Source organism: Anomaloglossus baeobatrachus, chromosome 1 (assembly GCF_048569485.1).
Source record: "Anomaloglossus baeobatrachus isolate aAnoBae1 chromosome 1, aAnoBae1.hap1, whole genome shotgun sequence".
NCBI lineage: Eukaryota > Metazoa > Chordata > Amphibia > Anura > Aromobatidae > Anomaloglossus > Anomaloglossus baeobatrachus.
This window is the reverse complement of record NC_134353.1, coordinates 383895428-383908276: the sequence shown is the minus strand read 5'-3', so window position 1 is coordinate 383908276 and position 12849 is coordinate 383895428. Positions and strand designations below refer to the sequence as shown.

The following is a 12849-nucleotide window of genomic DNA, read 5'->3' as shown; positions in this document are numbered from 1 at the left end:
CGCCGCTATTCGCCTGTTTGCGAATATTCGATGCGCAATGTAAGTCTATAATTGCCGAATAGCAACTTTCCGGGCTTCCCATAGACTTACATTGCGCATCGAATATTCACATAGCGGCGACCTATTCGTCAAATATTCACGAAGGCGAATATTTGTGATATTTGAACATCCCTAATTTTTACCACAAATCTCTTATTCCCAGATTCAAATTTGTACGTTAAAGTGTGTGTAAAAAAAAAAAAACCAAACAAAAAAAAAAAAACTACCATAATTTGGTACACCGTTTACTGTCCAGTACTGTTTGGCCACACCGCAGGGCTCAGGAAAGAAGAAGCACAGTTTGACTGAGCAAATTTGATGATAGTTAATGTCCTGTGACGCCACCTGAGAGTTGCAGTTAAGGATTGAGAACCGCCACTGCTAAACGTGGGTACTCAGATTCCCAGAGCTGGTGGCGATTGCAGCAGTGGTGGTAGGCCCTCCACAGGTAGGGCCGTGCCTGGGAGATTATAAGTGGGCAATAACAGAGATCACACCAGCTTGTCTTAAACAGTCTCTACTCACTCAGGCCCTTGTATTACTGGTTCAGGTCCCTTGGAGTATCAGTGCCAATGTAGTGACCCAGGTTGCTCTGTCCCTGGCACTCTGTTGGTTGGGTTCCCGTAGCATAGAGCATTTGGGGCCCCCCCGACTATCCCTTTTCGGGTACAGTCTCCTCCGTACAGCGGGCAGTGCAGACCCTGTGGGGAGGTAAGTGTGAACACCAATCCTAGTTTACTACCGATGCCCCCGGATTATTTGGGTCTGTTAAGTCCGTGAAGGTGTCCTCACCGGGCAGGTATTTATCAAGCTATGTAGAACTGGCGCCTGATCTAGGGCCCTGTGCCCCATGTTTGCTCTGGTCCCAGAGGTATCTCCGGTACCCGACCTGGCGACCTCTCTCCCGTGCCCCTGGGTCACCGCTGCACGGACCCAGTTCAGGCATGTCCGCACACCTCTGTGCTACCCTCTCTAGACTACTACTGACCCCTCCCACAAGGCTGGCTAATCCCAGGGACTCTTTCCTTTCCATGGCGACCATCACCTTACATGGTAAACCTTTATGCCCGATGTGGAGTGGAGAATTAAGGCTGTGTGCACACGATGCGTTTTTTACCGCGGAAACGCTGCGTTTTGAACCGCAGCGTTTCAGTGGTAAATTGCATGCGTTCAGCTTTCCCAGCAAAGTGTATGGGAAAGCTGAAAAATCAGTGCACATGCTGCGTTTCTTTCCGCAGCGTTTTGGATGCCAAAAATCGGTGCGGAAAGAAAAGCAGCATGTCACTTTTGTGCGGTGCGGCTGCGTTCTCTCCCCCATTGAAATCAATGATGTGGGGTCAGAACGCAGCCACAACGCATGGACCTGCTTTTTTGTTGCGGTCCGCGGGCTTTGTCGGCATGCCAGAACACAGGCATTTACCTGGAAGTGAGGTCAAGAGGTTTCCTGTTGACCTCACTTCCTGGCAAAGCCCCCGGTGTCGCCAAAGTGCCCGCCCCGACCCCCGACCCCCCTCCCGAAAATCCAACATGGCCGCGCGCACAGTAGCGCATCGGCCGCCCTGCTCCTATGATTTCTGTCGCATGTGCAATAACACATGCGACAGAAAACTGTTCCCCAGGCCCTGCCCGTTCACCCCCTATTCCCCCCGGTGTCATACATACCTGTCCGGTCGCAGCGCTGATCCCCCGCGGCCCCCTCCTCCTCCTTCAGTGCACGCCGGCCGGTCACATGAGCAGAGCAGCTGACAGCCAGCATTGTGTTCAGAGAGCTGTGCTGGCTGCTCGCAGTCTGCAGCTGTGACCCGGGGAGAGTGGGTGCAGATTTTTGCACCCACTCTCCTCAAATGGAGGGTCTGCCCTCCTAGAAAATGGGGGATACGTTTCCTGAACGTGCCCCCATATTCTAGAAGGTCCAGAGGCGACGTGGGACATCCATATGGATTTCTGCGGACCCATTTTTTTTAATTAAATTGGAGAACAAGGGAATGATTTGGGGAGTGTTTTTTCTAATAAAACATTTTTTGTTGTCCTTTTTTGCTTTTGTTTACTGTCAATTAGTTATGTCGGGTGTCTGATAGACGCCGTGACATCACTAATTGCTGGGCTTGATGCCAGGTGACATTACACATCTGAAACAGCAGAAAAAAAGTCTTTAAATTTGCCTTATATTACATCATATCCCATGGCCCAAGAACCACCAACGCCAAAGTAAGTTGCACATAGAAAAACTTTAATTGGTTGGGTCAAGCATATAAATATTACATGGGATATAAAAATTGTGACAAGTAAGAAGGTTAAATGACACAAAAGAGCGAATAAAGAACCCCATGTGGGGCTGCATGGATCAAATTAGGTGCACACAAAAGGGTGTACTCCCAGCAGGGCCAGTGTAAGTGCCTTTTACAAAACGCAGGTTTCACCTAATCAAGAACTCTAGGCACATTACAAATAAATGAACAGGAATATATTCCCAGCAGAGCCAGTGTAAGTGCCTATACAAAAGATAAATTCACAGTCAGTGACAGAATAACACTTTAATAGATGACAATAGGCATGTTACTCACACACATCATCCGGTGAACAGGGATATGTTCCCAGCAAGGTCAGTGTAAATGCCATTGCAATAAACAGGTTCACAGTGAGTGATAGAGTAACACTTAAGTATATGAACATAGGCACACTGCCCAGGCATCTAGTCCAATGGACAGGGATATATTCCCAGCAGGGCCAGTGTACATGCCTATATCATAAACAGGTTCACAGCAAATGACAGAGTAACACTTTAGTGCATGACAATAGGCACATTACACAAACACATGGTCCAGCGAACAGGGAAGTATTCCCAGCAAAACCAATGTAAGTGCCTTTCCAAGTTCACAGTAATGACAGGATAACACTTAGTACATAATCATAGGCACATTACCCAAACACATAGCCCGGTGGATATTCCACCAATTATAGCACTCACATGCAGTCACACAAGGGGAAAAGGGGACTTTTTTTCCCCTTGTGTGACTGCATGTGAGTGCTATAATTGGTGGAATATCCACCGGGCTATGTGTTTGGGTAATGTGCCTATGATTATGTACTAAGTGTTATCCTGTCATTACTGTGAACTTGGAAAGGCACTTACATTGGTTTTGCTGGGAATACTTCCCTGTTCGCTGGACCATGTGTTTGTGTAATGTGCCTATTGTCATGCACTAAAGTGTTACTCTGTCATTTGCTGTGAACCTGTTTATGATATAGGCACGTACACTGGCCCTGCTGGGAATATATCCCTGTCCATTGGACTAGATGCCTGGGCAGTGTGCCTATGTTCATATACTTAAGTGTTACTCTATCACTCACTGTGAACCTGTTTATTGCAATGGCATTTACACTGACCTTGCTGGGAACATATCCCTGTTCACCGGATGATGTGTGTGAGTAACATGCCTATTGTCATCTATTAAAGTGTTATTCTGTCACTGACTGTGAATTTATCTTTTGTATAGGCACTTACACTGGCTCTGCTGGGAATATATTCCTGTTCATTTATTTGTAATGTGCCTAGAGTTCTTGATTAGGTGAAACCTGCGTTTTGTAAAAGGCACTTACACTGGCCCTGCTGGGAGTACACCCTTTTGTGTGCACCTAATTTGATCCATGCAGCCCCACATGGGGTTCTTTATTCGCTCTTTTGTGTCATTTAACCTTCTTACTTGTCACAATTTTTATATCCCATGTAATATTTATATGCTTGACCCAACCAATTAAAGTTTTTCTATGTGCAACTTACTTTGGTGTTGGTGGTTCTTGGGCCATGGGATATGATGTAATATAAGGCAAATTTAAAGACTTTTTTTCTGCTGTTTCAATATGTCCCTGAAGTTGTTGCCTTTTACCTTATATAAGTCTGCTTTAACTGTCCTGGTTGTTGCTAATTGACATTACACATCTGGTATCAACCCCATTTATTACCCCGTTAGCCAACGCACCAGGGCGCGGGATGAGTTGGGGCGAAGCGCCAGGATTGGCGCATCTAATGGATGCGCCACTTCTGGGGCGGCTGCGGCCTGCTATTTTTAGGCTGGGAAGAGTCCAATAACCATGGCTCTTCCCACCCTGAGAATACCAGACCCCAGCTGTCAGCTTCACCTTGGCTGGTGATCTAATTTGGGGGGACCCCACGTTATTTTTTTTTTTATTCTTTATTTATAAATAAAAAAAAAAACATGGGGAGCCCTCCAAATTGATCACCAGCCAAGATGAAGCTGCCAGCTGTGGTTTGCAGGCTACAGCTGTCTGCTTTACCCTGACTGGCTATCAAAAATAGGGGGGACCCCACGCCATTTTTTTCATTTTTTTTTTTTTTTTTTTATTGGATAAATACTAAGCTAGGCACCCTTTAGTGCCACATGAAAGGTACTAAAGGTGCCAGCTTAGAATATGCAGGAGGTGGGACGTTATATATATTTGACATCCATTCATCCATTGACGCTTTTTAGGCTGTGTGTCCACAATCAGGGTTTGCAGCGTTATGGGCGCTGAGTGTTTTCCCTGCGTCCATAACGCTGCGTTGTGCAGTAGAAGCACAGTGGAAGGATTTTTGGAGATCCCATGCCCACTGTGCTTCTTTTCTCCGCAGCATAAACTGACCGGTAGCGTGGCTTCCCGAGCCTCAGCATGTCAATTTATGCTGCGGAGACGAGTGTTCTCTGCAGGTAGCATAGAGCTCCACAGCAGCCTGAACCCAAATCGTGGGCATGGGCAGCTGCAGGAAGGCTGGCACTGTGTACTAGACGCCGTGTCGCTGGATCATGGCCACATAGCCTTAGGCCCCTTTCACACGTCAGTGATTCTGGGACGTTTGTGCTTTTTTTTTAAACGTACCAGGATCACTGACATACGCAGACCCATTATAATGAATGGGTCTGCTCACACGTCAGTGATTTTTCACTGCACGTGTCTCCATGCGGCGTACCCGCGTGTGCGTGATTGCCGCACGGAGACATGTCCATTTTTTTCTGGCATCACTGATGTCCCACGGACCACGCAGTGGTGTGATCCGTGAAACACGTGCCAGAAAAAAAACGTGCTTTTAAAATAAAAAACATTTTAACTCACCCGGCTCCAGTGATGTCCTCTGCAGCCCGTCCTCCCTGTTCCTTCTGTGCCGGCTCATTGTCGCGCATATTCATGATGCACGACACAGCCAACCCGGAACCAGCTGCTGCGGGGGTCAGCGCCGGCCGGATGCTGCACCGCGGGAGCGATCAGCACCATGGAGAGCAGGAGCGGGTGCAGGTGAGTTAATCTCTAAGTGCAATCACGGGCCACGGAGAACGGAGCCCGGATTGCACTTAGACAACCCATGTGTGCCGTGATTCACGGCACACGGAGAGACATGTGCATGTTTTACACGCCAGTGAAAAACGTCAGTGTTTTTCACTGACATGTGAAGCGGGCCTAAAAGTGAGAATATTGTTGCTACAGCAACATTTTGGGGGAAGTAGCTGTGGATTCAAAATGCTTAATATACTCCTGAATAAAATCCTTGATGGGTGCAGATTCCAAAATGGGGTCACTTGTGGGGGTTTTCTGACGTATAGGTACCTAAGGGGCTTGGTGCGCGAAGTTTATTTCAACTTTTCCAAAATTCAAATGGTGCTCCTTCCATTCCAAGCGCTCCCATTTATCCAAACAGAATGTGGAGAAGGAAATGACATCACAGGTTTTTTTTTCCAAAGGTCTGTGTTCAACCAACTTTATTATCACTGACAAGTCTTAAAAAACGCACCTAAAAAAAACGCATGAAAAACGCATGAAAAACGCATGCGTTTTCGATGCGTTGTTTCTCAAAAAGCATTGTTTACAATTCTCCCCTCTGCCAGAGGGTGCGTTTTTTTCCGCGCGGAAAAAAAAGCAACGTGTGCACATACCCTTAGGATTTTGGTTGTGCTTTGGTGGTATCGGCACTAATACTCCAGGTCCCAGGGGGTAGGTCCGGCATCCCCAAGAGGATGCAGTTCCCTGTTTTGCCCTGAGTGTCTCAGGGGTGCTACAATCTCAGCACAGGAATTTAAAATTGTGGAAATTCTTCCAAAATCTAGTGAATAAACTAGTCCAAATTTAAAATAAACTTTAGTAGTTGGAAAACCCCTTTAAACCATTCAGTGCACATCTACTATACGTCAATCAATACAATGTGCATGGAGTGTTGAATATGCTAATAGAGATACACAAAAGCTGAGAAGCCATTCTTAATGTGGTGTCACACAGCGACAACGACGTCGCTGCTACGTCACCATTTTCTGTGACGTTGCAGCGATGTTCCGTCGCTGTGTGTGACATCCAGCAACGAGCTGGCCCCTGCTGTGAGGTCGCCGCTCGTTGCTGAATGTCCAGCTTCATTTTTTGGTCGTCGCTCTCCCGCTGTGACGCACAGATCGCTGTGTGTGACAGCGAGAGAGCGACGAAATGAAGCGAGCAGGGAGCAGGAGCCGGCATCTGGCAGCTGCGGTAAGCTGTAACCAAGGTAAACATCGGGTAACCAAGGTGGTTACCCGATATTTACCTTAGTTACCAGCGTCAGCCGCTCTCGCTGCCAGTGCCGGCTCCTGCTCTCTGCACATGTAGCTGCAGTACACATCGTGTAATTAACCCTATGTGTACTGTAGCTAGGAGAGCAGGGAGCCAGCGCTAAGCAGTGTGCGCGGCTCCCTGCTCTCTGCACATGTAGCTGCAGTACACATCGTGTAATTAACCCTATGTGTACTGTAGCTAGGAGAGCAGGGAGCCAGCGCTAAGCAGTGTGCGCGGCTCCCTGCTCTCTGCACATGTAGCTGCAGTACACATCGTGTAATTAACCCGTTGTGTACTGTAGCTAGGAGAGCAGGGAGCCAGCGCTAAGCAGTGTGCGCGGCTCTCTGCACATGTAGCTGCAGTACACATCGTGTAATTAACCCGATGTGTACTGTAGCTAGGAGAGCAGGGAGCCAGCGCTCAGTGTGCGCGGCTCCCTGCTCTCTGCACATGTTGCAGAACAGCGATGCGGGTCGTTATGATCGCTGCTTCGGCTACTGTGTTTGACAGCTAAGCAGCGATCATAACAGCGACTTACAAGGTCGCTGCTACGTCACAGAAAATGGTGACGTAACAGCGACGTCGTTGTCGCTGTCGTTTAGCGTGACCCCAGCTTTAGACTATGTGGGTGGAAGTGGCTGCTGGTAAGCACATCACTTTTTGGGAAACCTCAGGAAGTAATAGACCAAAATGTAAAAAAAAAAACAAAAAAAAAAACTTCTGTTCTACTGTCTACTCTTAAAAGGGCAAGAGCATTTATGAGCTCCTCGTGCAACAGCGAGTTGACAAAAATTTTTTTTGTAATACACACACACACACTGCAGGCATGTACGGTTTTACAAGACTTTGAACACTTTTGCCAACTCTGAAGTGGTGTGTCAGAGTTCACAGTTAAGTGATGAAGGAATGGGCAGCCAGTAGCATCTGTACACAGTAAAGATTCTGCCACCTGGCCTTACTTCATCCCAGACGTTATATTAGCAGCACGTCCTGTGAAATAGAGAGGAAATCACACACCAATTTAGGTTGTACAGATTAGCCACAATCTTTAAAACCCATTTGTGGGAGATTTTGCTGAACATTAAATACATCCATAGAAAAGTGTGCAGCTAAGAGGGAGGTAGGAAATCCAGACAAACGTTACAACGGTCTTTGCTCACCGCCCTTGGCAATTGCATGGCTTCAACCTCACCTAGCCCCTTGCCAGTCTCCTGTGAGGACTATGTCCAGCTTCTCATTTGGCTGCTGGAGTCAGCAAATGATTGCAAGAGGCTGGGTTTTGCAGAGACCAGGAGGGAATGACAATTAGGTCACGGATTTAAAATTAACTCCGGAATATGGAGGTTGGAGATTCACTTTTAGATCAAGTATAGACTATGATCAGGAAGTCAGTGAATGAAAAGAACCAATATAAAAAAAAACTTAACTTACTCCTAGTCAGATTTTGGCACAAAGTTACATTTTTCCAATCACAGAATCTGCTGTGGTCACCTCATTTGGCAACTCTTCCAGATGTGCAGAAAAGTATCAATGAACCTATACATTCGGGTCAGGATTGTGGTCCCTATATACGCCGTGAAATACGCCCATCTGAACCTTGTCTAAGAGGGTAATACAGATTCAGAAATCTATAAATTTACAACAGACTACAAAATAAAAAAACCACACCACACACAAAACGTTAAAAGGGAACCGGTCAGAAATCTAACTTCTCCTTGACAAACCATTAATATGACAAGTTAGCATAGAACGTTTACAACTTTTATGCTAACTTATCATATTAAGGTTGTCAAGGAGGTGTTCGATTTCTGACAGGTTCCCTTTAATGTTAACTTTTTTCTTGTATTCCTCTTTAATCTGTTTTAACACTTATATTTCATTGTTTGGTTTGCAGCAATTAATGGGACAGAGAAGAAGAGTCTGCATTTACTTAGGGTAACGCTTGACAGTGTGCCATGTGCACATTGATAGAAACTGAGATAATGTTCTTGAGGAGAATCTAGCAAGCCTGTGACCACAAATATGAACAATGCATACTTGTGGTCACGTGACCGGCAACTCGTATGGAGAATTGGTATATTGTGCACATTGCACAATGTTACGATTCAGTATTCCCAAGTAAGACTGGAGACTTCTTCTAAGCTTGGAAAACCCCTTTAAATAGATGAGGCATTTGTGGTCTTGAATTCCTGTCATGGCTTAAAGTGGACCTGTCACCAGGTCAAGTGTGAACAACTTTTGCTTTATTCCTGCTACTCCATGTGGTTCCAAAGATATGGGATTTTTTTTTGTTGGAGGACTAAGTTTTCTATGGTCTGTTTAAGGAGGCACGGCTTTAAGCTGTCCTACATTATTGCACTGTGACACACACACACACACACAAACACACACAAACACACACAAACGTCTGTGGACCGATAAGATGGATGAAAGACTAAATGTGAACAAACTCCACCAGGTCAACTAAATGCATACATGTAAACTAAGATCTTACATCTCCTGAGGCGTAGCTCAAAGGATCTGTCACACTGAATATCAATATGCTAATCCCTTACCTGCCTGGTAGGTAGAGGTGCACTGCAGGCAAACATTGCATAATCCTTTCTCTCTATGGTTCCAACAGCATTTCTACATTTGTTAGGCAGATTGTGTAGGTTATAAAAATATAAATTTATATAGTAATAAATAAGGATACATACCATCACACTGAGAAATTTCAGCCTCAGCCTTTGTTTCATCAAGTCGATCCACGCTGCTCGCATCAGCAAGTGCAGTATTACATATGGACGGCTCTGGCACCATTTCTTTGCTGTTAAAAAGGAAAACAAAATATTTTTTTTTTAAAAAAAAAAGCTGCATATTGTATAGTAGGAACTGACACCCCCCTACCTAATGAGCTGAAACAAAAATTATATACATGCATACATATTTTTTATAAATAAAAGGAGACACCCAGAAAGGTAACTTACCGTAACTGCACTGATGTAAATGTGCAAAGGCAGTTTCACACCCGGCTTTTCGCCAGATTGGCAGATCCGGCGCACTCCAGTACAGTGTGATACAGTACAATGGCAGCGCGGCAACTTCTGGGTCACATGCTCCGGTCACATGCCAGGATGTGACCGGAGCTTGTCGCCCTGCCATTGTACTATATCACGCTGTACTGGAGTGTGCCAGATCTGCCAATCCAGCGAAAAGCTGATGTGTGAAACGGCCCTTAGAGACCAATTGTTTAATTGTTTCTTAGCTTTATTTTGTAACTAACCAGTGCATGTACAAAGTGGACACTTCTACTTTAAAAATACAGGGAGGTGCAGGAGCACGCAGGAAATCGCAGCTACTTGTGTCCACGATTAGGGTTCAGTGCGCTGCGGTCTCTCGCTTGTGCTCTCCCTACAGTGGACGCATGCGAATCCGTAGCAAACAATTGATATGCTGCGGTCTGGAAACACGCACCACAAGTCAGTGTTTGCTGCGGAAAAACATGCACAGTGGGCACAGGATTTCTAGAAATCCATCCACTATGCTTGCACTGGGCAACGCAGCGTTTTGGACAGCTGAAGAATGCTGCGTCCAAAACGCTGCAAACACTGATCGTGGGCACGCAGCCTTAGGCTTAAGGCCCAGTCACACACAACGACTTACCAGCGATCCCGAAAACGATGCGACCTGATAGGGATCGCAGGTAAGTCACTGGGAGGTCGCAGGTGAGATGTCACACAGTCAGACCTTACCAGTGATGCAGGAACAATACAGGTCGCAGTAGCGACCTGTATAACGATCTCAGCAGTCACTGTGACCCTGTCACACAGTGTCAAACACAGCGATGTGTCCTGCCCAGCAGGACATCGCCTTTGAAGAAAATGGCCTGGACCATTCTGCAACGACTAGAGATCTCACAGCAGGGGCCTGATCGCTGGTAGGTGTCACACATAAGATCGCTAACGGGATCGCTACTGTCACCAAAACGGTGACTCAGCTGCGATCTCGCTAGCGATCTTGTTATGTGTGACGGTACCTTTAGACCGGACAGCCCTTTAACTACACTCTGTAGTCAAATTACTTTATTTCCTAACAAGGTCATTGTGCTTCCTTAAACTGCAACTTACAGAGACCTGATATTTACTTACAAAATTGTTTTGTTACAGAAGTGTTACCAAATTTTGTTTTCGGTGTTTTCTTGTGTCTTAAAACGACCTTATGGCCAATTGATGTCTAGATCCACTCAATTTTTTAGCTCTCACATTAGCTCATGGAGAACGTTAAATGGGTGAACCAATATTTTTCTTATTTTGTATGCAACTAATAAAAAAGGACAAGGCCCCAAAACCAAACTGCAAGAACTGAGGCATCCAAGATATGACGCAAGAAAAAAAAAAAAAAAATTCAGATGCTCATTTAAAGAGAAGTTACCAACTACAAGGACAAACCCTTCCCATTCCCCTCCAGGGTCGGCACCATTCCAGCAGTGCCATAACTTGGTCCCAGTATTTAAATGTGATAGTCACGTCAAGCGAGCCCTGTATCCAATTCACTGTCCCCATATTAAGATGTATAAGTAATCAACAGATGTGTGAGATGCAGCTCGCTGCTCACTTCCCGTTAAATACTTCGTCTGAAGGTGGGGAAAGGGAAACCACTGGTGGTTGGGTGCGGGGCTCGTGACAACAGTTTCACATGAGCGAGTGACAGCATCGCAGAATCAACGCCTGCACAGGAGATTAAAAAAAAAACAAAACTTGCTCTAATCTCGATTGGGGCAAACAAGGAAACAACAAACAAGGACAAGGAGAACAGGTTTTCTTCTATTTGGACGACTTTCTCAATTGCTCCATTTCTCATAAAATAACAGCCTGTACTCCGTTCCAAAGTGTCACCTTGTCTAACCAGGATTGGGGTGACATTTTATGCACTGCGACTAGCAGCTAATAAGTGGGGACTTTACTCACTTCCTTTGGGTAAAACTGACACGTGGAATTAGTGAGCTGCTCTGAATGTCCGTTATGTCTGAAGGAAGTCAGAGTGAGGCAGACTTCTTGGCTGCTGAGCTCACATGGCATAAATAAATCTGAACCAGGGACGAAGCTCCAGAAGGAACAGTGATCAGACATTAGTGTTTAAGACACAAAAACATCATGGCATCAGAAACAGTCCAACCAGTAGAAATGGAAAGTGAAAGCCAACATGGAGACACTGCTGTAACCAAACATTGTGAGTAAACACCAGGGTTGGCGTCAGCACCCGGCACACCTGGGCAAGTGGGCCCTGACCCGCCAAGGGGGCCCACTCGCAGACGGCAGGGTGACATACTGCTAATGGCGGCAGGCCACGCGGCCCATGAGTCAGGGGTGCCCTATGCCAACACTGCACTAGGCTCCACCGCTGAGGATCACACTTTCAATTGTATCGGCATCGATAGAATTGAAAGCAATGATGATAGACTGAGCGGGGCGCGGTGTCTCAATTCACTTGCAGCATCTGTCTGCGCTTTGCTTCTGAGAGCCCAGTACAACGGAGGGCTATGACGTCATTACTGTGCGCGCGCCTGTGTCCTGAGCTGTCTGAGTGGCAGAACAGTGGACACGCTGAGGAGACCGGAGCAGCGGGGGAACGAGGAGAAGAATGTATTAGTCACGGTGGCCAGACTATGGGGGCTGCACAATGCTGCTACATATTAAGTGGAGAAATATTTGGTGAATTATTCTATATGGAGGACTATGGGGGCTACATAACACTATGGAGGCATATGCAGGTGCATTATATGAAGTAATATGAGGCTGCATTAAATGTGGAGCAATATGGGTGCACTATATGGAGGAATGTGGGGGCTGCATACTACTATAACCCCCAGAGCTGTATGTCCCTTCCTCCCCAGTGCTGTATACCCCTCAGAAGTGTATGCCCCCTGCCTCTCCTGTGATGTATATACAGCAGTGTCCGTGTTCTTTGTATGCAGCCATGTCTGTTAGTGACTGCCACCAATGCCACATGCCCTGGACAGGAGACAAGCGGGGGAAGGGAGATGCTGCATTCCCCATATTAAAAATATCCCTAATGTGTCTGTACGTATGATGTGTGTCTATGTCAGTTAGTGTATATGACTGTGTATGGATTTGTCTGTTTATATGCGTTTTTCTGAAATCGCCCTTTAAAATATATACACGCACGTATGCCTGTATGTGTATGCCTCTGTGTGCACGCGTCTGCTGGTGCATGCGGCCCACTGAGACTTTAGCCCAGGGC

General features: G+C 46.2%; 1 protein-coding gene across 3 annotated transcripts in view; it reads right to left on the bottom strand.

Annotated features, from left to right (window-relative positions):
* The window catches only part of ACSBG2 (acyl-CoA synthetase bubblegum family member 2), a 165189-nt gene that overhangs the window by 30631 nt on the left and 121709 nt on the right, over positions 1 to 12849 (bottom strand). For all 3 annotated transcript variants that reach the window (XM_075352529.1, XM_075352530.1, XM_075352528.1), the window contains exon 3: positions 9306 to 9415. In XM_075352529.1, coding sequence (XP_075208644.1) covers positions 9306 to 9415 — 110 coding nt within the window. The remainder of the gene's footprint in view (positions 1 to 9305; positions 9416 to 12849) is intronic.